The 26999-nt window shown below is 43.7% G+C and overlaps 1 protein-coding gene across 3 annotated transcripts in view; it reads right to left on the minus strand.

Annotated features, from left to right (window-relative positions):
• cdk6 (cyclin dependent kinase 6) overlaps positions 1 to 26999 on the minus strand; it is a 328683-nt gene that overhangs the window by 159221 nt on the left and 142463 nt on the right. For all 3 annotated transcript variants that reach the window (XM_078538938.1, XM_078538939.1, XM_078538937.1), the window contains exon 4: positions 5534 to 5701. In XM_078538938.1, coding sequence (XP_078395064.1) covers positions 5534 to 5701 — 168 coding nt within the window. The remainder of the gene's footprint in view (positions 1 to 5533; positions 5702 to 26999) is intronic.

Below are 26999 nucleotides of genomic sequence, written 5' to 3' on the forward strand. Positions count from 1 at the left end.
AGCCCTAGCAAAACTGGAGTCAATGGGAATCAGGAGGGAAAACTCTCCACTGGTTGGAGTCTTACCTAGCACAAAAGAAGATGGTTGTGGCTGCTCAGTCTCAGAACATCACTGCAGGAGTTCCTCAGGGTAGTGTCCTTAGTCCAAACATCTTAAGCTAATTCATCATAGGATCAGAAGTGGGGATGTTCATTGATGATTGCACAATGGTCAGTACAATTCACGACTCCTCAGATACTGAAGCAGTCTGTGTCCATTTGCAGCAGCACCTGGACAACATTCAGGCTTGGGCCGATAAGTGGCAAGTAATATTCGCGCCACAGAAGCGCCAGGCAATGACCACTCCAAGAGAGAATCTAACCATCTTCCTTTGACATTCAACTGCATTACAATCACTGAATCCCCCACTATCAACATCGCTGGGGTTACCATTGACCAGAAACTGAACTGGACCAGCCATATAAATATTATGGCTACAAGAGTTGGTCAGAGGCTGGAAATTCTGCAATGAGTAACTCACTTCCTTACTCCTGAAAGCCTATCCATCATCCACAAGGCACATGTCAGGAATATGATGGAATGCTCTCCACTTGCCTGGATGAGTGCAGCTCCATCAACATTCAAGTTCAACAGCATCCAGGACAAAGCAGCCTGCTTGACTGGTACCCCATCCACCACCTTAAATGTTCATTCCCTCCACTACTGATGCACAGTGGCAGCAGTGTGTACCATCTGCAAGATGCACTGCAGCAATGCCCCAAGATTCCTTCGACAGCACCTTCCAAACCTGCAACCTCTACCATCTAGAAGGACAAGGGCCGCAGACACATGGGAACACCACCACCTGCAAATTCCCCTCCAAGCCACACACCATCCTGACTTGGAACTATATTGTCGTTTCTTCACTGCCACTGGGTCAAAATCCTGGAATTTGCTCCCTAACAGCACTGTGGGTGTGTCTACAGCACATGGAACACAGCAGTTCAGGAAGGCGGCTCATCATCACCTTCTCAAGGGTAATTGGGGATGGGCAATAAATGCTGGCCTAGCCAACGATGTTCACATCCCGTGAAGGAATAAATAAAACGCTCTTTCTTTTCATCCTCTTTCCTTTCAGATATTGATTTCAGGTGATGGAGCAGATTAAAAATCTTGCCTTTGACTTCAAAGAATCTCCTTCATTGTGTTCTTTAATGTCAATAGGAAACAATATTATGCACAAAATATACAGGAAATTTGGCACCGAATTAGGACACAACCTAGCATGCAGTACGGGATGTCTGACACAATAGGTGATACGTGTTAAAAATAGTGAATATATATTTTTAAAAATTCACTTAACAATCAAGACCAGCAACCATGCTTCACATAATAGGTAGATACTTTCTATAAAATATTTGCACACTGAAATATAGAAATTTCATTGTATAATGAAAGAAGCTATATGGTTAACCAAAGCCAATCCAAGATGCACTCCAGCAACTCACCAAAGATTCTTTGACAGCACTTCCCAAACTTCCAATCTCTAACATCTAGAAGATAAAGAGCAGCAGGAGATGGGAACACCGCCATCTCCAACTTCCTCATGTTACACACTGCCCTGATTTGGTAATATATCGGCTTTTCTTCACTGTTGCCGTGTCAAATTCCTGGAACACACTCCCTAACAGCGCTGTGGGAATACCTTCACTACACAAGTGCAGAAGTTAAAGGTGGCTCATCACCACCTTCAAGGCCAATTAGGGATGGACAAAAAATGCTGGCCTTGCTAGTGATGTCAGCATCCCACGAATGAATTAAAAACATTCCATTTTACTGTTACGATTAATTCCCACAATGCTAACAAGACAAACATAGTGGTAGAAATGCAGCATACCTGAAACTGAAAACTCTCAAATTTCTACTCCTGGATTATTCTAGTGAGCAACACTAAAGTTGAGATCGTAGGACAGGTTTTCAGCTTTGGGAAGCTGACTGACAGAGTTTGCTTCCTGTCAAGCGGGTAAGGAAGCTGAAGCCATTTGGAGCTTGGATCTCAGTTAAACTTTACCGGTGAGCAGCACAACCTGCATAGGTTTCCCGCTGCAGCTCACTAGCTCTGAGCCAGTGCAATATTAGGCAACCTGAAAGTTGTGCTAGCCCATAGCTAGGTCCTTGAGGAGGGTGGAGGCAGGGAAGTTGGGTGGGAAGCAACTGTGGAGAGCATGAACCTGGGTCAACAGTGACCTACAGTAGTTTTGTGAAACACTCTTGCTACTCCTGGCTTTGCCAAGTATAACCGAGCCATCCCTTTAAGGATTGCTGGTTGGTTACGCAACAGCAGGAGACACGAGTGAAACATACATGCCATTTCCTCTACTCAAATTGTTCCTGATTCTGGCACTCAGCATCCTATGTCTCACAATCTCAACTTGCAGAATCAAGAGGTCTACTGCCCGAAACTCGGGCTGCCTGGAGAAGACCCCATCAAAAATAATGACGTTAGTCTGCTGTAAATGAGACCCAAGGCCTCCATCTATTGCAGGAATTATTTGTTGTGCCCAGCTCAAAACAAATTCCTGGACCCTTGTTGTCTCCCAAATCTATGTCCACCTTTCCCACAACTCTATATGAATCTCTCCAGTGAGGTTTCACAAAGTGACATCCTTTGAGACTGTGATCATGATACATAATCCCTCCTTGTCCTCCTTAAACTTGCCGCAGCCTTTCGCCAACCAAACCATTCTTCTCCAATGATTTTCCTCTGTTGTATAGCTCAGTGGGTCTTCTCTAGCTTGGCTCCACTCCTCATTTGGCTGAAGCTACAGCATCTTCACCAACTGCTTCTCTTTAACCTTGCACACTACCTCCGAAATCCCCTAAGGGTCTAACCTTGATCCCCTCCATCTCATCTACATACTTCCCCTTGACAACATCATCCACAGACATGGGGTCAGCTTTCACATGCATGTTGATGACACAGCTCATCCAAAACTCTGATGCTTGTGTTTTATCCCACACCTGGTCCTGTTAACCCATCACCTCTGTCCTCTAAAGACCAACAGTGACTCCCAGACCTCTACACTACCTCAAATTTCAAATTAACTTGAAATATATTTAAGACCTTTCTGCTTTTTCATCTTTATAACTCCATCCAACACTAACTTCTGTCCTGAACTCTGTTCCCCTGGCTCTGACCTCTTGTATGTTCTCCCATCCTAATTTGTTCCACCAATTATATCAGTGCCTTCATCCACCTAGGCCAATAATACAGAATTGCCTTTCTAATCCCCTTTCCCCATTTAAAATCTTCCTTAATACCCACATTTTGAAAAATCCTTCCATGGGATGTGGGTGTCGCTGGCAAGGCCAGCATTTGTTGCCAATCCCAAATAGCCTTTGAACAGAGTGGTTTGCTAGGCCATTTCAGAAGGCAGTTAAGAATCAATCACACTGCTGTGGATCTGGAGTCACATATAGGCCAGACCAGTTAAGGATGGCAGATTTTCTTCCCTAAAGAACATTAGTGAACTAGATGGTTTTTTACAACAACCGATGATAGCTTCGTGGTCACCATTATTGAGACTAGCTTTGTATTCCAGATATTTATTAATTGAATTTAAATTCCATCAGCTGCCACGGTAGGATTGGAACCTATGTCTCCTGAGCATTAGCCTGGGCCTCTGGATTACTAGCCCACTGACATTATCACTACACGACTATCTCCCTCTTCTTTGACCAAGCTTTAGTTCACCCTTCCTAATATCATCTACTCCAGCATCCATTTTTTATTACCCCTCAATTTTCCACATTAAAAGTGCTATATATAGAGATTGCTTTTGCTGTTGTCCCAACTCTTCCCAATGTAAAATATATTTAATATATAGTTACAAAAACAGACAATGTAAAAGAAAATTTGCCAGATATATTATTTCATCTCAGATACCTTATAGATCTTTGTAGAGAAGTTTAGCTGACTCATTTGTTTTAAACAAATAAACTTGGAAATTATCCTGGGCATTGTTATTGTACAAATGCTTAACTCTACTGGTATCAAATTCTTCTGTACACTATTTTAATGCAGCAATAATCCATTTGAAACAGCAGTCCGCAACCATATGTAGCAAGACCTGGGCAACATTCATGCTTGGGCTGATACATGGTAAGTAGCATACGCACCACACAAGTGCCAGGCAATGACTATCCCCAACACAAGAGAATCTAACCATCTTCCCTTGGCATTCAGCAGCATTACCATCATGGAATCACCCACCATCAACATCCTGGGGATATTAGCCAGAAACTTAACCAAACCAGTCATATAAATATTGTGGCTACAAGAGGAGGTCAGAGGCTGGGAACTCTTGAGACAATGAACTTCCTGACTCCCAAAGCCTGTCTACTATCTACAAGGCACAAGTCAGGAGAGTGATGGAATACTCTCCACTTGCCTGCTCCAACAACACTCAAGAAGCTCGAGACAATCCAGGACAAAACAACCAGCCTGATCAGCCCCCCACATCCACCACCATAAACATTCACTCTTTCCACCACCTACATACAGTGGAAGCAGTGTGTACCATATTCAAAATGCACTGCAGCAACTCACCAAGGCTCCTTTGACAGCACCTTCCAAACCTGCAACCTCTACCATCCAGAAGGCCAAGAGCGGCAGTTGCATGGAAACATCACCACCTGCAAGTTCCCCTCCAAGCCACACACTATTTTGACTTGGAACTACATCCTTGTTCTTTTACTGTCGCAAGGGCAAAATCCTGGAGGTCCTTTCCTAACAGCACTGTGGGTGTACCCACACCAGAGGGACTAAGCAGTTCAAGAAGATGGCTCACCAACACCTCATTCAGGGAAATTGCTGGCCAAGCCAGAAATGTGCACATGCCATGAAAAACATAAACATTTACTATTTTATTTGAAGTGTTAACCCAAAGAAATTTGATATGAATACATTAAGCTTATGATATCATCTACAGCCTTTCCCAGGCTAGTGAGTAATATTCACCAGTGAAAGAATACAGCTAATGAAATCCTATATACAAAGAACAAGTGCTGGACAGAACTTGCTTTTGGTTCCAAACTGAAGAAAAGTCATTAAATTGTTAAAATATTTATACATTCATGAAAGAAAATTTTACCATTACAAATTGTATTCATCAGTACATGCCATCTGGGTTGCCTTGGCCTGTTGTTCTACTAGGAATTATGGTACTTTCTCTTATATAGCCCTTTATCCATCAAAATAAGTACATCCAGACAACCAAAGATACTTGAATGCCAAGTTGTCCGATATGAAGACACAGAAATAGCTAAGAAAATAAATTACAGAACATAAAGGGACAAAAAGTATTTAATTACTTTAAAAGGAATTTATGGAGTTTAGTCCATTTTACCAACTCTTCCAAGGCAGCCAGTTTGGTCTATCAGAAGGAACACAACGTTTTTCACTCAAATGAAACCTACCTGTAAGATAAAACGTTAACACCCTTCCATTGGTTGCAAGGTTATGTATTCTCATAGAAATCATTCAGGAACTTACCACTGAGGTAAGTGCCATCTGAAAACTATAAATGCGTGCCAAGCCAAAATCAGCCAGCTTGATTTGGCCACTGCTGGTTACAAGAATATTTTGGGGCTTCAAGTCTCGATGAACCACACGGTGTGAATGAAGGAAGTCTAGTCCACGAAGCAGCTGAAACATCATATCCTACATAAAAGGAAGGGAAAATGGGAAATTAGAAAATATGTTTTAAAATCCTACTCATGCTATATTTTTGGTTTAAAAGTTTCAAATACTATGCAGTTTAGTATTTTTATTTTTGCTCCTTCTCCCTGTAAAAAAGAATCTCACCTTGGATACTTAAATCACATTCAGTAATTTCTAAGTCCTCCACTGCTACCAAGTATATTTTATTGCACTTTAATGAGAGAGATAAATGTCATTTAAGAAATACTTTTGTTTTAAATTATGACATTTGTGTCATAATGAGTATGCATTCAAATTGCCCAGTGATGTCCCCGAAGGATTTATTCTGAGGCCTAAAGTTTTCACAATACTGTATTTATAAATTACTTGGAATTAGGAAAGGTGAGCTATATATTGAAGTTTGCTGAGAACACTAAGTGTAGTGAATAGTGTAGATGATACAGAAAAGCTGCAAGTGGTCAATGATACATTAAGTGAATGGGCAGATGGAGTTCAATGTGGGAAAATGTGAAGCCTCCATTTTGGCCCTAAGACAGTCAGTTCAGGTTAGTTCCTAAATTGTGAGAAGCTGGGAACTGTGGAAGAACGTATTTGGAGGTCCTAAATATATCTCCCCATATTCCTTGATTCCATGATGTCAAAAATCTATCGATCTCAGTTTTAGATATACTCAATGATGGGAGTAATCCATAATCTTCTGGGGTAAACAATTCCAAAGATTCACAAACCTCTCTGAGTAAAGAAATTCCTCCTCATTTCAGTCCTAAATGATCAATCACTTATCCTGAGACTGTGCCACTATGTTCTAGATTCCCTAGCCAGGGGTAACAGCTTCTCAGTTTCTATCTTGTCAAGCCCCTTCAGAACCTTGTATGTTTCAATGCGATCACCGCTCCTCCTTCTAAACTCCAGAGAGTATAGGCCCAATTTACTCAGTGTCTCATTCCAGGAATCAATCTGGGGAACCTTTGATGTCCTGCCTCCAATGCAAGTATATCCTTCCATAGGTACGGAGGGCAAAACTTCTCAGTGCTCCAGGTGTGGTCTTACCAAAGGCCGATGCAATTATAGCAAGACTGCCTCATGTGCTCCAACTCCCCTTACAATAAAAGGTCAAAACGCTACTTGCCTCCCAAATCGCTTGCTGTACCTGCATGCTAACTTTGTGTTTCTTGATGGGCTGCCCAAAATCAACAATTAAAAGTTTGACCTCTTTTTAAAAAAAATGTCTTTCTATTCTTAAAACCAAAGCAAATAATCTGACATGTTCCTACGTTATACTCCATTTGCCATCTTTTTGCCCAGTCAATTCCTGTCTATAACTCTTTACAGCCTCTGTGTCCTCCTCACAGCTTATATTTCCATCTAACTTTGTATCATCAGCAAACTTGGATGCAATACTCTTGAACTCTTTGTCAAGTCATTAATATAGATTGTAAAAAAATTGAGGCGCTAGCATTGATCCTTGTGGCACTCCACTAGTTAGTTATAGCTTACCAACATGAAATGTCCTGTATAGACTCAAACTCATAGATGTTTACAGCACAGGAGAAGGCCATAGGGCCCATTCTGCCTATGCCAGTCAAAAAAGATCGGACAATATTAATCCCATTTTCCAGGGCTTTGGCAATGCAAGTGAATATCTAAATACTTCTTAAATGTTACGAAAGTTTCTGACTCAACCACCCTTTCAGGCAGTGAGTTCCAGACTCCCACCATCCTCAGTAAAAAAATTTCTCAACTCTCCTTTTCGCCTTCTACCTCTTACCTTAAATCTACAACGCCTGGTTATCGACCACTCTACTGATGGAAAAAGTGCCTTCCTATCCACCCTATCTATGCCGCTCATAATCTTATGCATCTCTATCAGGTCCCCTCTCAACCTTCATTGCTCCAGCAGAACAACCCCAGTCTACCCAACCTTTCCTCAGAGCTCAGACCCTCCAGCCCAGGCAGCATCCTGGTAAATCTCCTCTGCACCCTCTCCAGTGCAATCACATCCTTCCCATAATGTGGTGACCAGAACGGCATACAGTCCTCCAGTTGTAGTCTAACGAGCATTTTGTACAGTTCCAGCATAACCTTCCTACTCTTGTATTCTATGCCTCAGCCATATGCCTTCTTAACCACTTTATCTACCTGCCCTGCTACCTTCGTGGATCTGTGCATATGCACACCTCTGAACTTCAGCACTTTCCAGGGTCCTACCATTCACAGTGTATTCCTTTGCCTTGTTAGCCCTCCCCAAGTGCATTACCTCACACTTTTCCAGGTTGAATTCCATTTACTATTGCTCTGTCCACCAGACCAGTCCATTGATATCCTCCTGCAGTTTAGTTCTATCCTCCTCACTATTTACCACCCTGCTAATTTACGTGTCATCCGCAAACTTCTTGATCATACCCCCTACATTTAAGTCCAAATCATTTACATACACCACAAACAGCAAGGGCCCCAGCACCGAGCCCTGCGGAACCCCACTGGAAACAGACTTCTAGTCACAGAAACATCCCTCTAGCATCACTCTCTGCTTCCTGCCTTTCAGCCAATTTTGGATCCAACCTGCCACTTTACCTTGGATCCCATGGGCTCTAACTTTCTTGATCAGTCTGCCATGAGGGACCTTATTAAAAGTCTTGCTAAAGTTCATGTAGACCACATCAAATGCATTACCCTCATCAACACTCCTGGTTACCTGCTCAAAAAATTTGATCAAATTTGTCAAACACGACCTTCCCTTAACAAATCCATGCTGACTATCCCTGATTAATCCGTGTGTCTCCAAGTGCAGGTATTTCCTGTCCCTCAGGATTCTTTCTAGTAACTTCCCCACCACCGAGGTTAGACTGACTGGCCTGTAATTTCCTGGTCTATCCTTGCCTCACTTTATAATAATGTAACAACGTCAGCAGTCCTCCAGCACCTCACCTGTGGCCAGAGAGGATTTGAAAATTACTGCCAGGGTCCCTGATATCTCTTCCCTTGCCTCCCTCAACAGCCTGGATACATCTCATCCGGGTCTGTGGATTTATCCACTTGTAAGGCTGCTACACCAGCTAGTACCTCCTCTCTCTCTATGTTAATTTCCTCTAATATTTCACAGTCCTCCAACCTGATGTCTACACATGCGTCGTCCTTCTTCATTGTGAAGACCGACGTAAAATATTCATTTAGGACTGTACCCACATCACCTCTATGATCCTTAGTTGGCCCTACACTTTCCCTAGTTGTTCTCTTACTCTTGATATATTTAAAAAACCGCTTTGGGTTTTCCTTTATTCTACCCACCAATGCTTTCGCATGCTCTCTCTTAGCTTTCCTAATTTCCGTTTTAAGTTCCCCCTGCACTTTTTATACTCCTTTAGGGGTTCTGCTGTATTGAGCCCTCGGTACCTGCCATAAGCTTCTCTTTTTTTCTTAATCCTAACCTTTATGTCCCTTGACATCCAGACTTTGTCTTTACGGGAACATATTTGCCCTGTACTCTCGCTATTTCCTTCTTGAATGCCTCCCACTGCTCTGACACAGTTTTACTTGCAAGTAACTGCTCCCAGTCCACTTGGGCCAAATCGTATCTCACCTTAGTAAAATTAATCTTTCCTCAGTTTAGAACTTTTATTCCTAGCCCAACCTTATCCTTTTCTATAACTATCCTAAATCTGAGTTATGGTCACTATCTCCAAAATGTTCCTCTACTGATATGCCTTCCGCCATGCCCAGGCTTATTTCCGAATATTAGGTCTAGAACTGCCCCCTCACTTGTTGGGCTAGCTACGTACTGGCTAACAAAGTTCTCCTGGATGCAACTTAAGAATTTTGCTCCCTCTCTACCTTGCACACTAAAACTATCCCAGTTAATATTTGGGTAGTTAAAATCCCCTGCTATTACTGCCTTACTATTATTACACTTCTCTGAAATTTGATTACATATCTGATCCTCTATCTCTCCTTGATTGTTTGGGGGTCTATAGTACACACCCAACAACATGTTTGCCTCTTTTGTGTTTTTTACTTCTACCCATATGGCCTCATTTGTTGATCCTTCCAAGATATCATCCCTCCTCACTGCTATAATTGATCAATATTGCGACTCCCCCTCTTCTTCTATCCCCCTCTCTATCTTGTCTGAATACCCTATAACCAAGAATGTTCAGCCGCCAATCCTGCCCTTCTTTTAGCCAAGTCTTGGTCATAGCTATGATATCATACCTCCCATGTGCCTGTCTGTGCCCGCAAATCATCCGTCTTATTCCTCAGGCTCCTTGCATTAAAATATGTTCCACTTAAGCTTGCCAAACTCACTTCTTTCTTATCCAGCCTATGTTTCCTTTGCCTTCCAGACTCTCATGCTAACATTTTAACTTCTAATTACATCTCAGCTTCTCTCCCCTCTGAACTACTTTTCAGTCCCCATCTCCCTGCCGATTTAGTTTAAATCCGCCTCAACAGCATTAGCAAAGCTCCCCACAAAGATGTTAGTCCCGGTCCTGTTCAGATGTAACCCGTCCAAATTGTACAGGTCCTACCTTCCCCAAGAAACGGTTCCAATGCCCCAGGAAATTACAGCCCTCGCCCCTGCACCATCTCTCCAACCAAGCATTCATCTGCTCTATCCTTCTGTTCCTATACTCACTACTGCGTGGCACCGGGAGTAATCCAGAGATTACTACTTTTGAAGCCCTGCTTTTTAATTTCCTACCTAACTCCTTAAAGTACACTTTCAGGACCTCATTTCTCTTTCTTCCTATGTCATTGGTCCCAACATGGACCACAACCACTTGTTCACCCTTCACCCCCCCGCTGCCCTGCCTGCCCCTGCGGCCACCACCCCCCCCTCCCCCTTCAGAATGCCCTGCAACTGTTCCGTGACATCCTTGACCCTGGCACCCACAAGGTAACATACTATCCTAGAGTCACGTCTACAGCCACAGAAGTGCCTGTCTACTCCCTTCATTAACGAATCCCCTACCACTATTGCCCTTCCACACTTCTTCCTTCCCACCTGAGCAGGTGGACCACCCACAGTGCCATGGCCTTGGCTCTGGGTGACCTCTACCAAGAACTGTTACTCTCATCGTTTTCCAAGGCCGAAAAATGGTTAGTGAGTGAAATGCACTCGGGGATTCCCTCACTACCTACCTGGTCCCCTTCTTCTGTCTGGCGGTCACCCATTCCCTCTCTGCTTGCACTTCCTTAAGCACGTCCTGAAACGTGCTATCCACAAACCTCTCAGCCTCATGAATACACCATAGTGCCCCCAGATGCTGCTCAAACTCCAAAACCCGGAGCTTGAGTTGCTCCAGTTAGCGACACCGCCTGCACACATGATCATCCAGACTGCCAGGAGCGTCTAGGATTTCCCACATAGCACTGGATGTGCAAATCATGAGCTATAGGGATATCTAGCTCCCCAGACATATCTTAACTAAATAGAATACGGACCCTTGCCTTTATTTTACCTTTACTCCTACTCGAGTCTCGCTGTTTTAACCTCTCTCTCCCGAAGTCTCGCGGTTTTAACTCTGAAGCTCTTCTTGAAGTGCGGCAGCATCGACAATAATGACTAGGAGGAGCTTGTTACTAATCATTCAAAATGGCGAAAACTTTTTATCAAGCTGCATCATGTTTTGAGTCCAAATGCATGAGGAGGTAGAGCGCTGGGAGGGAAGGAAAGAAAAGGAAGTAAATTCTGCACTCTGGATCCCACTACCTCGTAGGATGCCCTGCCCCATGTGCCCAAAGATCTGCAGGTCGGGAAGCGACCTGTTCAATCACATGAAGACCCATGACAGAATGTGTAGACGTCATCCTCAAGTCGATGCTCAGCCGAAAACAATGTCGAAGAAGAGGAATTATTTCTGGTCTTCTGGCCAATATTTATCCCTCAATCAACATCACAAAAACAGATTATGTCATTATCACATCAGTCTTTGTTGGAACTTACTTTTTGCAAGTTGGCTGCTATTGTGTTTGAGTTAATAGTTTTGGGGGCTGTCTCAGAATACTATAAGTGTTTACTGACTTGCTGAATTTTTTAGCTTCATGTGTATACTGTTGTTTAAATTTCCACTCTTTTCAAACCGTCAGTATTACATTGGAATGGCTGAACTGCAAAAGTCTGCAATCAGTTTGCAACTAAGAACACACAATGTCAATGGTGCAAAATAGGAGCACGTTTGCTCATCACAATATGTTAGAGATTTTTTGTAGCAAAAGCATGGTGATTCATTGCAACATAATGATATTGAATTCACAATTCTAGAAAAACATAAAAATCAACGGGAAACCAAATCATTTCACATATTAATTGCAGAGATCGTTTAGAGTTAATATTAAAGAAAAGTGTTTCTAATTACAGCTGTTGTGGTCCGTAGCTGCCATTTTTAACACTTACGTATTTTCTGGTGACACACCATTTTATAAATACAAAATATCTCTAACACTTTACAAAACGCAGTAATGCATCAAAATTAAATCCAACAAGTCTATCCATTTTGTTTACTTGGATCATATAAATCGAAAAATGTCTTCTTTGCAGTGTAAAGAAAAGTCAAAAATAGTTTCTAGGCTGTGAATATTAATTCCATGATATCCTATTAATCAGCATAGAACATGAACACAGCAGTGTTCTTGTTTTTTTACTTTGATCAATAAAATACTAAATAACAATTAACTGAATTTGCAATTTCTAATAAGAGACAAAAGTCATCATTAGTAGAAAACAGAAAAACATGGATAAGATAGAAAATATGTGAAAGGCTAAAACAATAGAGAATTAAACATCGAGAAACATGCAGATCCTGGCAGTATTACTCACTTTATTATGGGAGAATTTTAATATGGGTGAGTATGTGGGAATGGGTGCAGGTGGGAAGGGACTTGTTAAAGTTGAAAAAATTCCAGGTGCATTGGGAAACCAGCTTTGACCTGCCGACTTCTGGGTATTATCTGGACAGGCAGTTAACACACTCTGAAAGGTAAGTTGGCATTTTAAATATGTTAGTGAGGATGGCAGCTTCAGAATAAGCTACTTTGCATGCTTTACCATTGGCTACTGAATTTCCTAGATCTTGGGAAACTGGACAGCTGAAAGGAGGCAAGGACAGCTTCAAGGGGAAGGCAAGTGCCTTTACAGCACTGCTTATGGGTTAGGAGGAGGACGAGTGCTTCCCTCCAGCACCCCCAAGATCCACCCTTTCAGGGAACTCCCTCTCGCCCCATAGAAAGGCCCCTTGGGTCAGGGATCAGATCACCCCTCTCAGGGTCTGGAATCAGAAACCCACCTCCCAACCCAAGTCTGGGATCAGATCTGCTCCTTGGTGCTCCCCACCCAACTGGAAGTCAAGTCTGACAATCAGGCTGAAATTTGGGGAACAAATCAGAGCCAAAAGATGCACACCGAGGTTTCCAGATATCTGGGTTTCTTGCCTGACACACTGTTCTCCACATCACAACCACCCCCCTCCCTACATTTTGCCCATCCCCACTTGCCTCAGCGAATATCCAGGCCTTAATCGCTGTAACAAGAAAGGACTAACAGATTACTATACGTATCTTACAAACCAGTGGTAGAGAATCAGGTATATAACCAACCAGGTGCTCCCGATTCAAATCCAGCCTCACTAAAGTGTTTCAGTCTTGCTTCAGAAAGATCAGAAAAGTACATTGTGGGGGCATGTATAAAACATTTTTGTCAAGGAAATGGGAATTGTGAGTTGGGAATTTTCTGTCTTCAAAGAGCCTGTCACCGTATTTTTGTATCAGGGAGGCGTGCATGGACTGGAGATGGGCCTGCTGCCGCCAAGGTAGGCAATGGAGGTTGGCGAGGCTGGAAGGCCCGCATCCGTTAATTGGGACATCAGCCCAGTTGTAATCATGGTTGTTAGGTCCTCTAGCCAAGCACTTATAGTGAGGCCATCTGGCAACTGCATCAACAAAAGCAGGTTGAGCAGATGGCCAGACATCGTTTTTTTTCCATATGGCCTCATTATAAATCCCTAGTTAAGTTCTAAGAATGGCTAATGGACTCAGCTCAGCAGAGGTCTGTTTACTCAGTTGCAATGGGGTATGCCAGCTTTGTGAGATTACCATCTTTATTACCTTGTAATAACTTGATTTTTTTTTGAAGAGTTTTTCTACGCCTGTGTTTCTATTTAGACAGGATCAAGAGGTGTGAAGTGGATTGAAGATTTCTTCAATGGGATTTTCACTGCCTGCGACTGATTGACAGTTTAATGAGAAGGTAAAAGGTTAATGCTTTTCAAAAGGAAGATTGAATGCCAATTCTTTCTTATTGACTCCTGACTCAAGACTAGGGTTCCCTCGTGGTTCATGACACCTCTAAGGTTCCCTGAGCCAGTCTCCGAACAAAGCAGGCCCACTGCCTCCATCAAAATTACAAGGGGGATGGTGGAGGGTTGATATACTCACCCCTGCAATACAGCCAGGAAAGGCAGGAGTGCTGCACGCGGGCTTATTCTGCACTGGCAAAAATTGCTGGAAACGGGAGTCAGAACTGGAATCCTGAAATTGGGTCCTGCCAGCTATATTTAAAGCCCTTCTGCCTCCATCCCAACTTGGACGGAGGCATAAAAATTAGATCATAATATCTGGTGCAGGTCATTTAGGAATCCTATTGTTAAAGCCCCAAGTTATGTCATCATCTAATTAGATATTGGGCAGTATAAGCAATTTACTGCATATAAGATGTTTGGATCACTAATGGGAACGGCCAATGGTACCCAACAGAATATCTAAGGCGCTCTTGAAAGTTATTTTTAAAAAGCCAGAGTTCATAAAATCTACTCTTACGCAGTGAGAGAAATTAAATATAGAAAGTGAAAAAGGGACAGCAGTTGGCCTGAGTTTCCAAGCACTAAGACAAATAGAGGAGATAAATTCCCATGCTTAAAGTGCTAACCAGTTCCAGCGTCAAGGTTCACTAACTTGAAGAAGTACTGGACCCCAGCATAAGTCAAAAGGTCAAATTTTTCCGGTTCCCTTCTTCCCTGGTGCTAGACAAGGGCAACATACTCAAAGCGTACTGTTCCAATTCAGGGTTAGGATCGCAGGTATTTTTTCCTGGGCCATTCCACCTTCCACAAACTACCAGCCATTGAAAATGTTCAGGCTTGAGTTCTCACTCACATCATTAACTCAGTGCTGATTAGGTTTCATTGGCTCACTGTGCCCCAAACAACTTTCCCCCTTGATCATGCTTCCTCCTCTTCCAAAGACCCCTCTTATTTTCTTTTCCTTGGGGTCCATTCATTATCCACTGCCTTACAAAGCAAAGTGAATGTTTTTACGAACATGACGAGTGCTATACAAATGTAAATTGTTGTTGTTTTAACCGCTGTCACGTTTTAACATTTTGGGTAAACTGTAGAAGGGCCTAGCTTTTGCTTAATTCAGGGCTACACAATCTACTGTCAATCTAACTATAAATCACTCATCTCCTTCAGTGAAAGGACCACAGAAAGCCTTTTCTTCTAACTAACCTTTTGTGTAGGGAATTAAAATCAAACCTTGTAGTAACACAGATACCAGATTTAAGCTAACACGGAAACGTCTTAAAGAATGGGTGCCTTCTTTTCAGCACTGATCAAACTTATCTTGACCCGGATACGCACTGCTAATGCTGCCATTTGAGTTTGATTTACAATGACTTGGGCAGAGAATCAGGGAGAAGCTTATGTTTATTTAAAATACATTTACTTTGAAAATGAGGGATTTATTTGTTTTTAATTTTATGAATTGACTTTTTGATTAGCTAATAATATTTTAGCATTTAACTATTATAGGCAATATATATCTATTTATATGCAAACCATCAGACAAAAAACTGTAGAATCCAGTTCCAACTATATAAACCACAGATAAAAATCTGAGAAGCCAAGGTTGAAGTATACAGTCCAAGCAATTTTTGTAATCCACATTTTTGAAGGCTTTTAGGAAAGAAGGCAAGCCATTATTCACACTTGTCCTCTTCTTTCAAATATAATTAATGCAAGTAAAATGACTGCGAACTCCACGACCCACAAACTTGCTAAACTGAACAAACAATATCATTCATACAAGATAAGAGTACAGAATATGTTTTTTTCCCTTGAATGCTTGCTGTTCTTGCTCATTTAGGATCCTAATGGTGCATTGCATTGCAGTGGTAAGCAGTTCTGAGAATAGTACATACCGAATAATAAAAATGATGCTGGCTTTTGGCTCTATCAGTTCATGATTAATTGACAGAAATTGCTGCAAGTAGAATTGGCACAGTTGTGTACAAGTTCCACTTTTCTGCTCTATGTTATCAGAATTGGCCAAGCATTATCTTTACCTAAAACATTGATTATAAAGCATAGGGAAATCCAGTTATGCAAAAATTCTTAAAACACAAACAAAATTAATGCACAAACAACTGAATAAGTCAAAGATTTAGTTATAAAATGAAGGAACTACTGAACATTTATGACCTCTATTTGAATTTTCAGGGAGGGAAATTACACCGTGGGACATTACGTTGTAAATGTTTAATGCACTCATCTAAAATTCATTTGCTATTAGTGTTGTGGTTAACCTATTTCATGTAACATTTTTGCATTATTTTTATTTTACTTCCATTTATTCCACTTCCTTTGTTTAAGACTTTAAGATAACCTTTTGATCTTCTTTATGTTTTACTTTTCCTTCTGCTTTACTTTTACTTCAACTATTTTCTCAGCTTCTTTGATTGCCTTGGTGGCGGGGGGGGGGGCGGCAGAGGGAAATTTCTAATGTTTTTTCCCCACAAATTGACCTTGGTTTATATTTGTTTTTTTTGGAAGAGCTGTTCATCTTTTCCTGCTTTTGATTTTTGTTGTTTAGTTCAGAGAATATTTTAAATCAGAGGACAGGTAAGATAACTTTACCTAACAGAAATAACCATACTGTGTGGTATCCATCACCTTAAACTTTCACTTGCTCCACCACTGATGCAGTGTGTACCATCTATAAGATTCAATGCAGCAACTCACCAAAGCTCCTTTGACAGCACCTTCCAAACCACAACCTCTACCAACTAAAAGGACAAGGGCAGCAGATTCAAGGGAACACCACCACCTGCAAGCTCCCTCCAAGCCACACACCATCCTGACTTGGAAATATATCGCCATTCCTTCACTGTCGCTGGATCAAAATCCCTTCCTAACAGCACTGTGGGTGTATCTACACTACACATACTGCAACAGTTCTAGAAGGCCGCTTACCACCACCCTCTCAAGGCAATTAGGGATAGGCAATAAATGCTGGCCTAGCCAGTGACACCCACATCCCAAGAATGCATAAATAAAACAAGAGTAGGAGCAGACCATACACCTTACTCAAGCCTGCTCTGGCGTCCAATATGATCATGGCTGATCTTGAATTCTACTTTCCCACATACTCCCCCTAGCTGCTGATTCTCTGAGAGATCAAAAATCTAATGAGCTCACTACTTTCAGTGCCTCCATATCCTTTTTGTAATACAGAAAGTACTACAAACTACTCTACAGGAGTGTAGACAGTACTCTGTGCACTGTTGTCACCAGTAAACTGTGTAAAATTGACACTTATACTAATCAATTGTTTTATACTAATCTACTTAAACTTTGGGCGGAATCATCCCAGATTTGCATTAAGTGCGGTGGCAGGCAGGTAAAATGATGCTTTACCCGCTGGCCACAATGGTGGCTTTTCACGCTGTATTGTCCCAAACCCACAGCATTAATTATGCATTCCCAGGAAACGCGCTGTTTCCATGGCGGATGGGCTCTTATTCGCCCGCCACGCCATCACCTCGCCACTTCATCACGCCGGGCGCCATATTTAAAGTCTAGCCGTATGCACACCCCTCAGTGCTCCCAGCCTATGACTGCTGCACAGAAGACAGGATGGCCCCGAAAGGCAAAAAGATGGCAGCCCCCAGGTTTAGTGACATGTCCCTCGACCGCCTTTTGGACACTGTGGAGACATTCCGTGATGTCCTCTATCCCCGCTTTGGCCGCAGGAGGGGCAGTGGCATCACCAACCCAGCATGGGAGGCAGTGACAGCGGTGGTCAGTGCCAATGCCCTGTAAAAGAGGACAGCCACCCAGCGCCGTAACAGGATGAATGGTCTCATCCGTTGTGCCAAGGTAATTCACTCTTCTCATCACTTTCAACTCACAAACCCATTATACATCCACAGGGATCTCACACCTCAAGGGACATCACCACTAACTCCCACACACACCCTCACAACTCCATCAGGCTCATATCCTCTCGAGCTCGAATCCTCATCCTATACATAGTTTCACTCACCACACAAACATTCCATGCAGTGCCATGTCACTCTCTCTATCTGTTTCCATGAAGGACAAACCTGCTCACATCAACAGGAAGACATCCCAGAGTGGCCCACATTAGGCTCCTCCCTCACTTTGAGGAGTGTGCTATCACACTGACTGGTAAGGACATGGACTATGCCTGCGGTGATATTGAGGTCGGCGGTGAACACCCTCGTGAGGATCCTGCACCACATCATCCCTCTCTCAATGCAAATGTGAATGCTCTCTCTCTCTCTCTCCTGCTTTTAAGTCTGCTGCCATGCACTAATTATCTTTATTTTGGTTCACAGGGAGCTCTGCCAAGCGACTGACACCCTCAGTCAGCCAGTCCCTCAGCCCCATCCGGGTCCTCACCTCCAGCCAAGAGGACACCTCCTCCATTGAAAAGCTAGAAATAAGCAGGCTGAAGGACCCATCAGCACTTACCCACATCATGCACCAGCGCCGAGGCATACACCTCGGGTGGGACCTAGATCTAGAATAGGCTCAGGTTCACATTGTGGTGGTCACCACGTGGACAACTGCCCGCAGCAGCAGGAGGCAGGTTCTTGCGAACTCCCCAGCACTTGGAAGACTGCTGGGGATCAGGCGTCTGTGAGGTCGGAGTCAGATGACGTGTCTCTAAATTTGGCTTTCTAAATCATCCTGCAGAGTTAAGAGAAGGCGTGGCATGCAGAGCTGCTGAAAGCCCTCAACAGAGTGGCACGCAAGTCAGAGGAGTGTATCCACCTGCTCTGTGAGCCCACGTGTCTCCCCATGGGAAGGATGGTGGATGCCATGGAGACCCTGGTCCAGCAGAACGCAGATATGCGCGCAGGCCTGCACTCCATCGTGCAAGCCATGGGTGAGTTTCTGCAGTGGCCACGCGGGAGGGAAACGGGGCACCTCGACATCCCTCCAGGTGCTTCTTCCCCTCAAGGAGTCAGGCTGGGGCCCTCAGGCACCTGAAGGGAGGAGGAGCTGGACACACCTGGGCCATCCACTCAGGAATCTCAGAGGCTGTCCACTCCCTCCAAGTCCCCCTTGCCAGTGAGCCCCTCAACCTTGTCCTCTGTCACTACACAGCAGCTGGTCAACAAGTGACTCTGGAGAGAAATGTGTGTGTGTGTGTGTGTGTGTGTGTGTGGGGCAGGGCCTTTCAGAGCCTTGCGCAAGCACTCTTCCACGCACGGAGAAGCTTCACATATCACACTCACCTCAATGTCCTGAGCATTTTGAATGCTGTCTGCTTTCGGTTGTCTATCTGAGCTGACCTGCATCTCCGCCCACTCAATGATCACACTCCCAAGCAGCACCTGACCTCGCCCACCACGGCTATCGTTTCACTTTCGATTTGGACAGCCTGGTCTAGACTCGCTTTTTCGTCAGCTCCCCCATCTTTTCCCCTCCCCCAGTCACCCATTTCCTTTCCCCTATCACACCTGGCCCTTCTGGCATCACCTTCCACCTCCTCTCCATGACTTACCAGCCATAATCCTTTTCTTTCAGGATGTCCAGGTGAATGTGCACCTTCTCTTCCTCCCTGAAAATCCCACCACCATCCACTCACCTCCCCGACCTCCTCCTTCCTACCCCCAGGGTCTGTGACTACCTCTGAGTCCCCACCAAACACCTTCGCTGTCTCTTCTACCATTACATCGAACCCTCACCCTCCCACCCTATCGTCTTACTCTGCCCTTGGCCATTCTCATCATTCCCTCATACCATGCCCATCTTCAGTTTGCTCTCCAGGAGGCAGTCATGGACCCATCAGACCCCTCCCTTGCATGCTCATCTGGACATTTCCCCCCTCTGGAACCCCTTTATGCCTAAACTCCTCCCCCCCGCCCCCCGGTTAGTCCCTCCACCTTGCTGACTCCCTCAGACACCCTTATTTCTTCTGCTGCCCTTATTCCTTTCCCCCCTCCAGAGTCCTTCCGCCAGCCTTACCTCTCCTCCCAGCCTCACTTCGTTCTCCAGCCTTACTCCTTCTCCCTCCCTGACTTCCTCAGACACCCACATTTCTTCCTCCAGCTTTACTCCTCCACCCTTACTTCTTCCCGCACCCTGCCCACTCCCTCCCCTCTCCGCACTCCCTCCTGTTTCCACACTCCTCCTTCCCCCTGGACTCCTTCCCCTTTCCTCCATTTGAACTCCTTCCCTTACACCTTACACCCCCCTTATGCCTACATCCCCAGTTGCCATCTTCTCCCCCATTACCCCCTCCTCCCACAGTGCTCCCTCCTCCACCAACCTCACCTCCCCCTATATCTTCATTCCTCCCCCTACACCTTCAATTCCCCCCTCTCAAACTCAACCCCGACACCTTCATCTCCCTCCCAACCTCACTCCTGACACGTTCATTTTCCCAACTCCCAACCTCAGCCTCCCGACACCTTCATTTTCCCAACTCCCAACCTCACCCTCCCGACACCTTCATTTCCCCAACTCCCAACCTCACCCCACGACACCTCTTCCTCTCCCAGTCGATCCTAGACCTTCCTCTCCCACCCCCTCGACTATCATCCATTGTGAGCATCAAAAGTGACTTTCAAACTTCCATGAGCTGCTTCCCAGCAGAGCCATGTCCATGAGAATCCAACCAGCATGCCACGGACATTCATCGATGATGTTGATGGTATTGGGCTCCAGCATCTTCTGCTCCTTGGATGTCCAGCATGTGAGCAAGGTCCTGGCGGTAAGTCCTGACTTCTGCATATCACAGTTGTCAAGATGTATTCCGCACTGATGTGTTTTCCCGCCGACGTGGGTGGATGATCCAGCAGGGTGGGGGGGGAAATGAGTTCAGTGGGCTGGCCTTATAATGATCTGCTGATGTGTGACAATGAGGCGGCGAACATGGCCTGCCGTTGACGGACTGAGCGGACAATCGCAGACTGGTTTCACATCGTTATGAACCAGATTTTTGGCCTTCTCGTCATATTGTCCACTCACGGCACGGAACACGTCCAACGCCAGCAGGCATGGAAAATTCTGCCCTTTATTTATATTAACTAACTCAAATAAAGGAGATTTTTTAAAAATGTGAAGATGGGAAACCTGATAAAATTGTTTTGCTCTTTTACTTTATGGAAAAGTAGTCTCTTGCTGCTGCTCCATTTTGTGACCTATCCTAGCACCTTAGGTCTAAAACGGATGTTGGTTGCAATGAAGCCACATCAGGTTTTGCTCCTGCAATATTGTTAACCATGTACACAAACCTGATTAAGGGTTTTGGAATGTGCACCACTTTAAGAAAAATTTCAGAGTTAATGCAACACACTGTTTGGGGTGAAATTCAACATCAGTAGGGTTCAAAATGAGCACCACTGGTTAGACAGTCCACCCAATTTCCTCTTCTATTGACTTCAACGTAAAGGAAAATTGTCTCTGAGTGTATAATAGGTGCCTGATATGCTAGCATACATTTTGCATCCCTGCCAAAGTTGAACTTTACCCCTACCATGATTAGCTTTGTGGAGTATGATTTGGCATCATTTTAAAATCAACATTTTACTCAAAGTTTTCATTTTACTTATACAGGTATAGGTAAATTGTGTTCTTGCATTTGTACATTTATGCATGCTTAAACACGTTTGTGATGTTTCCTGCTATTTTATTTTTTTGGCCAAAATTTACAAAAATGCCATTATATACTTGTCGCCTGCAGCAATTTTGGATAGAACAACTATCGTCACTGTAATAAAGATTTTGCTAAGGTCCTAATGCCAGATACACTGTGTTCAAAGAAAAACAAATTTTTCACAATTTATTCTGATTGTTCAACTGCTAACCAGAGGTAATGCAGAAATAGCATCTTTTCAACTCTTCAAAGAATGAGGTTGAGACACACCTAGGAGTCTTAGCATACTCGAAACTAAACATGTCCCAACAATTCAGTGCCTAAAAATCCAATAAAATATATAGGCCATAGAGTCATTACAACATAGAAGGTGGCCACTTGGCCTATCAAGTCCATGTGGCTCTCTGTAGGGCAATCCAATGAGTTCCATTCCACCACTCTATCCCAATGCCCTGTAAGTTCATTTCCCTCAAGTGTTCATTCAATTTCATTTTGAAATCATTAACCATCTCTGCTTCCATCACTGGTGGGCAGCGAGTTCCAGATCATTACCACATGCTGCATAAAAATATTCTTCGTCACATCCCCCTCTGCATCCTTTGTCCAAAACCTTAACTCTATATCATCCTTGTATTATCAGCTAAAGGGAACAGTTTTTCTTTGTCTACCTAATCTAAACTTGTCAATCTTGTACACCTCTATTCAAAATAGTAGAATACAAGTCAGAGGAAGTCACTTATGAGGAAAGTCAAGGGATTTCCAGCCTGGAAAGGAAGGGATGATTTTATAGAAAAATATGATAGTAAATAGTATAGAAAAGGTTAATCTGGACTGTGACTTTAAATAGTATGAGTAGAACAAGACAACGCAGGTTCAGACTAGCAAAGGGTAACTTTATGGCTGATATCAGGAGGTGGTTCTTAATGAACAAAATAATTACCACTTGGAATAAACATCCAGCCATAAAACTGTCTTCTTTCATTTTGCATATTTACATAGGTTTAACTGGAGACCCTATGATCATTTACAAAGCAATGAGTATAATAAGGGGAGTGTAGAGTTGCTCTGGATGGATGAATTATGATGGGCCAAATGGCCCTCATCAAGCAAAAGTTTCTTGTGGTCTTTGTGATAATTAATGGAATTAATTAGTTCATTGGACATGGGGATTTAGTACATCAGGCTTTGGGAAAAATTAACCTTTCCCCTCAGCTACATATTGCAAGCTGTCCTGCACTACACTTTTGATATATTGTTGTATGTTCCTGAGAACGTCAAGTCATATTCCTCTTTGTTTGCAAGCAGTTGGCCTTTAGGCGTTCAAATCATAATCAAGGAAGCTTCAGAGGAATTCTTCAAATATTTACCAAGATGATGAGGGTTTGTCTACATGAACAGGTACAAGAAAAGCTTTATGTCCTTGCTATTCAACATTAGCAAATTCTGAGGCTCATCAAGCAAATGAAAACAAAACTGTGTAATTTACTTGTCTAATTTTGAAGTAACAATGCAGAAAGCACAATAAAAGGCAATTAGGGACAGTCAAGGCTACCTTAATACAGTAGGGGTTCGTTAGATGTTGTTACAATTGTGCTGTAACTCCCCGTTTACAGCAGAAGAAACATTACATTATTTCCTATGAAATTTATGGCCCCAATATTTATGAAGAGGCATGAAAGAACAGGGAGCATATTTCAGTGACCAGCCAATTTAACAACAGGACCTCATCAGAATTATCTTTTACAGATTGAGAGGCTGGCCAGCTGCCAGGTGGGAAATGCCCCAGCAAACAAGAAGATTGGTGTTGTGTGTGGGGGAGGGGGCAGGGGTGCAGGGGGGATGTCTCAGAGCCCACGAGGAAGAACACACCGTGGGGAGGGGAAAGCCATCGCAGAGGAGAGAAAATGCAGTGGGGTTGTGGAAAGAGATCACAGCAGAAAGTTCCCCCGAGAGACCACAGGGAAGCACTTCCATCATTATTATTATCTGCATTCATGCAATACTTTGTCATGTCAAAATATCTCAAACTGCATCACATATTGAATGACTTTGATGTGCCATGACTGTTCTGTGGCCAAATTAAGATGCAGAGAATTTGTACAATAGTTTAAGAGAGTTTGCTCTAACTTTAAAAGCTCATCTTTTTGGTCAGGCTTTGCACCAGTTGTTTTATAAACACAGCCAATAATTATTCTTCCTGGTGTGAGGTTACCACTTTAAAGTGCTTCCTGAAAGTTGATAGATTGAAGGCATTCCTCTTCCACTTACTGAGAGTTGAGGCTGAAGAAAATCTGAGACTCAGAGAAGCTGGATTAAAGCACAAGCAGGGTAGTGGCTACAACCAGTGTGAAAAATGCACCTTAACACTTCTAACTGGAGGGTGAATTTCTTCACAGCTCCTCCCATTCCATCACCATAATTTCAGCTGAAGTGCACAGAAATCCATTTCAATTTTGCTGCATATATTATAAGTTGCCACAAAGTGTGATTCATTTTACCTAGTACAACTCTTTCCTATTATGCAAGTCACATTTAGATGCTAGAGATCTGAAGAATTGCAAATATTGTACCCTTGTTCAAAAAATGAGTGTAGGGGTAAACTCAGCATAGCCACAGCTCCCCGGATAAAGAAAGAGATAGGGAGTAAGATGGAGCAGAACAAGGGTGCAAATGACAGATGTCAGACTGATAATACAAGGGAGAACCAGACTAAATATAGAAAGTTCAGAGAGGGAGTAAAAAAGAAAATGAGAGGCATAGAGAGCATAAAAAGAGACTGGGAACTAACATAAAAGGAAATCAAGGTAGTCAGAGGAGTGATGGGGCTAATTAGCAAAAAAAAAGGGGGATCTACACATGGAGGCAGGAGGCATAGCCGATGTACTAAATTACTATAGATTCTGCTATTACAATTGCTTTCCCAATCTTCCTCCTGCCCTCTTATACAACTGAGCCACCAATGATCCTATGGACGTGGTTCTGGCTGCATTCCCCAGAGGACCCATCACTTCCACTAGTATTCAGGACTAATGACTGGATGGAAAGCAAGATGCACTCGAAGGATTCTGCACTACCTGGTCTTCCTTGACTGCCTGCTGGTCACCCATTCCTTTTCTTCCTGTACACCATCTCTGATTGGTTACATTGACCCAAAATGACAGAACAACCCCCCTGCTATCTAAAACAAAATAAAAACAGAATTACCTGGAAAAACCCAGCAAGTCTGGCAGCATCGGCGGAGAAGAAATCAGTCAACGTTTCGAGCCCTCATGGCCCTTCGGCAGAACTGGTCTGAGGGCCCTTAGCTTCTTCCTTGAACAGAGGCCCCAACAATCCCCATCCACCACTACTCTCCTCCGTCTGGCTGAACTTGTTCTCACACTGAACAATTTCTCCTTTAACTCTTCTCACTTCCTCCAAATAAAAGGTGTGGCTATGGGTACCCGCATGGGCCCCAGCTATGCCTGTCTCTTTATGGGGTATGTGGAACATTCCTTGTTCCAGTCCTACTCCGGCCCCCTCCCACAACTCTTTCTCCGGTACATCGATGATTACTTCGGTGCTGCTTCATGCTCTCGTCGGGACCTGGAAAAATTTATTAATTTTGCTTCCAATTTCCACCCCTCCATCATCTTCACATGGTCCATCTCTGACACTTCTCTTTCCTTCCTTGACCTCTCTGTCTCAATTTCTGATGATAGACTGTCCACCAATATCCATTACAAGCCTACCGACTCCCACAGCTACCTCGACTACAGCTCCTCACACCCCGCTTCCTGTAAAGATTCCATCCCATTCTCTCAGTTCCTTCGCCTCCGTCGCATCTGTTCTGATGACGCTACCTTCAAAAACAGCTCCTCTGACATGTCCTCCTTCTTCCTTAACCGAGGTTTTCCATCCACGGTCGTTGACAGGGCCCTCAACCGTGTCCGGCCCATAACCCGCGTATCCTCCCTCACGCCTTCTCCTCCTTCCCAGAAACATGATAGGGTCCCCCTTGTCCTCAATTATCACCCCACCAGCCTCCGCATTCAAAGGATCATCCTCCGCCATTTCCGCCAACTCCAGCATGATGCCACCACCAAACACATCTTCCCTTCACCCTCCTTGACGGCATTCCGTAGGGATCGTTCCCTCCGGGACACCCTGGTTCACTCCTCCATCACCCCCTACTCCTCAACCCCCACTTATGGCACCTCCCCATGCCCACGCAGAAGATGCAACACCTGCCCCTTCACTTCCTCTCTCCTCACCGTCCAAGGGCCCAAACACTCCTTTCAAGTGAAGCAGCATTTCACTTGCATTTCCCCTAACTTAGTCTACTGCATTCGTTGCTCCCAATGCGGTCTCCTCTACATTGGAGAGACCAAACGCAAACTGGGCGACCGTTTTGCGGAACACCTGCGGTCTGTCCGCAAGAAAGACCCAAACCTCCCTGTCGCTTGCCATTTTAACACTCCACCCTGTTCTCTTGCCCACATGTCTGTCCTTGGGTTGCTGCATTGTTCCAGTGAAGCCCAACGCAAACTGGAGGAACAGCACCTCATCTTCCGACTAGGCACTTTACAGCCTTCTGGGCTGAATATTGAATTCAACAACTTTAGATCTTAAACTCCCCCTCCCCCCATCCCCCCCCCACCCGCCTTTTTTTCCAATAATTTATATAGATTCTTCTTTCCCCACCTATTTCCATTATTTTTAAATCTAAAACTAAAACCTTTAGTCTTTCCACCCCACCCCCACTAGAGCTGTACTTTGAATATCCTGTCTTCCATTCTTAATTAGCACTTTTCTCAGACAAAGACCACCACCTTCAACACCTCTTTGACCCTTATGTCTCTGACATCTTTTGATTATCTGCTCACACCACACCCTCAATGTGTCTCTTCCCCCCCCACCCACCTTAAACCAATTTATATTTCTCCCTTGTTGAAACTATGCTTCAGTTCTGCCGAAGGGCCATGAGGGCTCGAAACGTTGACTGATTTCTTCTCCGCCGATGCTGCCAGACTTGCTGAGTTTTTCCAGGTAATTCTGTTTTAATTTTGTTTTGGATTTCCAGCATCTGCAGTAGCTTTTAGCTTTTTGTTTTTACCTCTGCTATCTACACTGTCATGATTGAACCCAGGCCCTATTTTTGAACTTTGAAGATATTCCACAAATTTAGCCTCAAACATTTCCTTCTAGCTGTATACTAACCTCAGTGACACAAAAAAACTCATCCTAAAATACACCTATTTGTTCAAACATTTTAGTTACTGGTTTAAAATATGAACATTAAGTAAAATGATATTTTTTTACATTTTTAATGTTTATATCTACTGCATGCATCAGTTGTTTTCTGTAAATGTTCTGCCTTCTTGTCACATAACATTTTGTATTTGTAGCTATACTG

The sequence above is a fragment of the Cetorhinus maximus genome, chromosome 3, assembly GCF_964194155.1.
Source record: "Cetorhinus maximus chromosome 3, sCetMax3.hap1.1, whole genome shotgun sequence".
Lineage (NCBI taxonomy): Eukaryota > Metazoa > Chordata > Chondrichthyes > Lamniformes > Cetorhinidae > Cetorhinus > Cetorhinus maximus.